Source organism: Rhinoraja longicauda, chromosome 36 (assembly GCF_053455715.1).
Source record: "Rhinoraja longicauda isolate Sanriku21f chromosome 36, sRhiLon1.1, whole genome shotgun sequence".
NCBI lineage: Eukaryota > Metazoa > Chordata > Chondrichthyes > Rajiformes > Arhynchobatidae > Rhinoraja > Rhinoraja longicauda.
This window is the reverse complement of record NC_135988.1, coordinates 10,709,712-10,713,184: the sequence shown is the minus strand read 5'-3', so window position 1 is coordinate 10,713,184 and position 3,473 is coordinate 10,709,712. Positions and strand designations below refer to the sequence as shown.

The 3,473-nt window shown below is 46.4% G+C and overlaps 1 protein-coding gene across 1 annotated transcript in view; it reads right to left on the bottom strand.

The window, feature by feature from the left end:
• Positions 1–3,002, bottom strand: part of LOC144610282 (netrin receptor UNC5D-like) — a 532,680-nt gene extending 529,678 nt beyond the window's left edge. Inside the window, exon 1 of the mRNA XM_078428872.1 lies at positions 2,720–3,002. Within this exon, the coding sequence (XP_078284998.1) occupies positions 2,720–2,795 (76 nt within the window). The 5' untranslated portion in view covers positions 2,796–3,002. The remainder of the gene's footprint in view (positions 1–2,719) is intronic.
• Positions 3,003–3,473: the final 471 nt, after the last annotated feature.

Genomic DNA, 3,473 nt, shown 5'->3' with positions numbered 1-3,473 from the left:
TGAGACAGGACTAAATAGTGGGGAATTGTGAAGCTAGAGGGAGGAAGATTATTTGGGGGGGGGGGGGAGGAAATAGGTGGGAGTCTGGGTGAGGCATCGGGAAGGGGGTGGAAGGGGAGAGGAGAAAGGGGGTATGTAATTGTGCATTAGAGGTCACCTAATATTGGAGAATTTAAAGGATCATACCATCGGGTTGTCAGAAGGTTCATATTAATTTTTCTCCCCACCGCACAGTCACGGAATTTATTTCAGATCAACAAAACCAATCCAAACAGTTGTCTGCTCTATATCTAATGTTCTGCTTCTGGACAACATCTATAAGCAAATACGGAGGCATATGGTTCTGTGACAGTTCCCGGCCATTGCTTCAATGAAAGACATCAGTTGCAATGAACAGAAACAACTGGGGGGGGGGGACTGGAATCGGACTTTAATGAATGTGAAGTTTGATATTTCTTTTAACCTCAATAAACAGCAGTGATTTTTTGTTGAGAAGATTGACTGGCAAGGAGCACAATTGATTCCATTACCATTCCAATTATGCAGATCGAGCCTGTTGATTGAACCTTAACCCTTGCTGATCAAAAATTCCCTACTGCCCTTCAGAAGGTCAGACAGAATGAGACACTGGAAATTCAGGCTTTGCACGCTAGTTAGTGCAGTGCCGAGCGCTGCCAGAAGGCGGCACACCCGGACAGGATGAAAACCAATCAATCAATCTGAACTATATTTACAAAACCCAAGCTACATTTAATTTGATTATTTTTATACAGATTCAATACAGCAACACAAAAAAAAAACCCCAAAAGAAATAGCACACCAGTGTAATAACCCCTCCTGTGAATATTTGATTTGAAGAACTAAAATCCCAATATCATTGAAATAGTTAAAGCAAATTCCCTAAGCAATTGACACATAAATTACAGACACACAGATATTTGCAAGCTTCGTTTCCAGAGTGCGAAGCATTTTAACCCCATACCCCTAACCGGGGCTGGTTAAAATTTACAACAGTTACCCGCGGCTCGTGTTAATGGAGTGATTGTTTCCCCCTGATTTATGATCAGCTAATAAACTCCGACTCTCCTTAAGAAAAACAGACCAGTGAGCTTTAAATGGTGTGTGAAGGGAATTTCTCCAGCTTTGCTGGATGGGGGGGGGGGGGGGGAAATAACGTATTATACACAACTATACTATATTTTAAGCATAACCTTTTTTTAAACAAAAAGGTGATTGCAAATTCATTGCTAACTTCTACATAAAGTACACAAAAAACTGTTTTTACTCGAATTTGTTTTCTGTGAGCAGGAATACAGAAGGTAAATATGGAAGGCATTTGTTTTCAATTTTATACAGATTTATACAATGTATTAATCTACCTGTGCAGTGGATAAACTAGGATGATGTATATTAGGAAGCTTCTCAGTAATAGTCGCTTCACACACACACACACACACACACACACACACAGGTCAAATGAACTTGCTGTCAATATGGACTTTTCCAGTCTCGCCCCCATTCTGTAACTCCAATTCCACTTGGCAAGTTGGAAATGAGAACAAAATGCAGTTGTGTATTCCCAGGATGCCAACTTGTTTTATGTTGGGACCAATAAAAACGCGCGTATAAACAAATATTGCAACATCAATATAAAGAAAGGGTTAACCGAGTAAAAAAACATATGCACAGAGTCTCTTGCCCAGCTGAATCGAGGACCAGAGGACATAGGTTTAAGGTGAAGGGGAAAACGATTTAATAGGAATCGGAGGGGTAACTTTTTCACACAAAGGGTGGTGGGTGTATGGAACAAGCTGGCGGAGGAGGTAGTTGAGGCAGGGATTCTCCAACGTTTAAGAAACAGTTAGACAGGTACACTTTGGAGGGATATGGACCAAGCGCAGCAGGGCAGGTGGGACTAGTGTAGCCTGGCACATGTTGGCCGGTATGGGCAAGCTGGGCCGAAGGGCCAGTTTCCACGCAGTATGACACGTTATAACTAAATTCAATTGGGGTCAGCATACCCCCACGATCCATTTCAACAGATAAACCCGAGGCAGCGCCACTCAAGACTTAATTGGAGAACTTTCGCAACTTTCGAGCGGCGACGTGGGTCTCAGGTTGTGTTAGCAGCGTGAAGTGCTGTACGGACTGGCCATTGACGAGCGGGAGGGAGATCGACAAGGAGAGGGGGAGATGGGGGGCAGTTTGCAACAGTTCCCGGTCGTTCAGTGTCAGTAATTGATGCAGCAAAAGCACAGACTTGAGTGGAAACAAAATAGATAATGTTCACCTCTATTCACAGACACCTATTGGTACACTTCTATCCCACCTCTGTCGAATCCTGCTTAACTCACACATTTTATTTTCCTTGAGTGCATTTTTTTTTAAATTTTAGCTACGCAGATGCAAAACAAAAACAATTATTTCTCTCTTTCTCTCTCTCTCTCTCTCTCTCTCTCTGAAATTATGCAGTAATTTTTTTTTGGAAAACTTGGTCCCGACTGAAACGAGCGAGGCAGGAGTAAGGGGGCAGCAAGGTGATAGCAGAGGGCGTGAGTGGAACTGCCTTTACAAGTGACAGGATCAGATTGCCACTTCTTACCAGTGACTGAACTTAACAGACCAAAACCCTTGCAAGCGGCAGAGTCTGACAGTACAATGCATTTCCTCCCCACCCTCCCGCCAGATGACAACATATCCATTGCATTGCCCCCCTTACCCGTCTCCCCTCGACTTATGGCGCAGAGAGTCAGTGACAGCGACCAGCAGCACATCCTCAGGATCAGCCTCTCCATGGTCACCTTCTCTTGACGGTTCCCCTGGGTGGGAGGGAAATGAAAACCTTCGCAAACCCTGCGTCTTCTTTAACTCTATCGATAGCGGGGCGTCTTGGGGTCGGAGGGGTGCGGGGCCGTGCGGCAGCGGGTCCTTTCACGCCGCGCTGGCAGCCCGCACCTGCGCTCCGCCTCGGCCGGGCGAGATGCAAGACTCCTCTTGCAACCTGCTGCGCGCAACCTAACCTGCTGGGCGGCCGTGACGGACAGCGGGATCCGCCAATCGGCGACGCGACGGGCCGCCGCCGGCCAATGGGGAGCTGGGGGGGCGGGACCTTCACCGCCTCTCCCCGGGCAGGCTAGGTTGAGACGTGAGCTGCTGTTTTGCAGCATTGGAAACTGTTGTAAATAAGGAGGAGAGGGAGGAATGGGGGGGGGGGAATGCAGCCAGAGGCATCAGTGCCGATCAGGATCAAAGTGGGCACTTGCAATAAATCACCTGGGAGAGGAAAATGTGGGGAAAAAGTGTTGAAATTTGCTTTTTTTTTTGCCCTGCAAAGCACTCAGAGTGAATGAAGAATGGTCTCGACCCGAAACGTCACCCATTCCTTCTCTCCTGAGATGCTGCCTGACCTGCTGAGTTACTCCAGCATTTTGTGAAATAAATACCTTCGATCTGTACCAGCATCTGCAGTTATT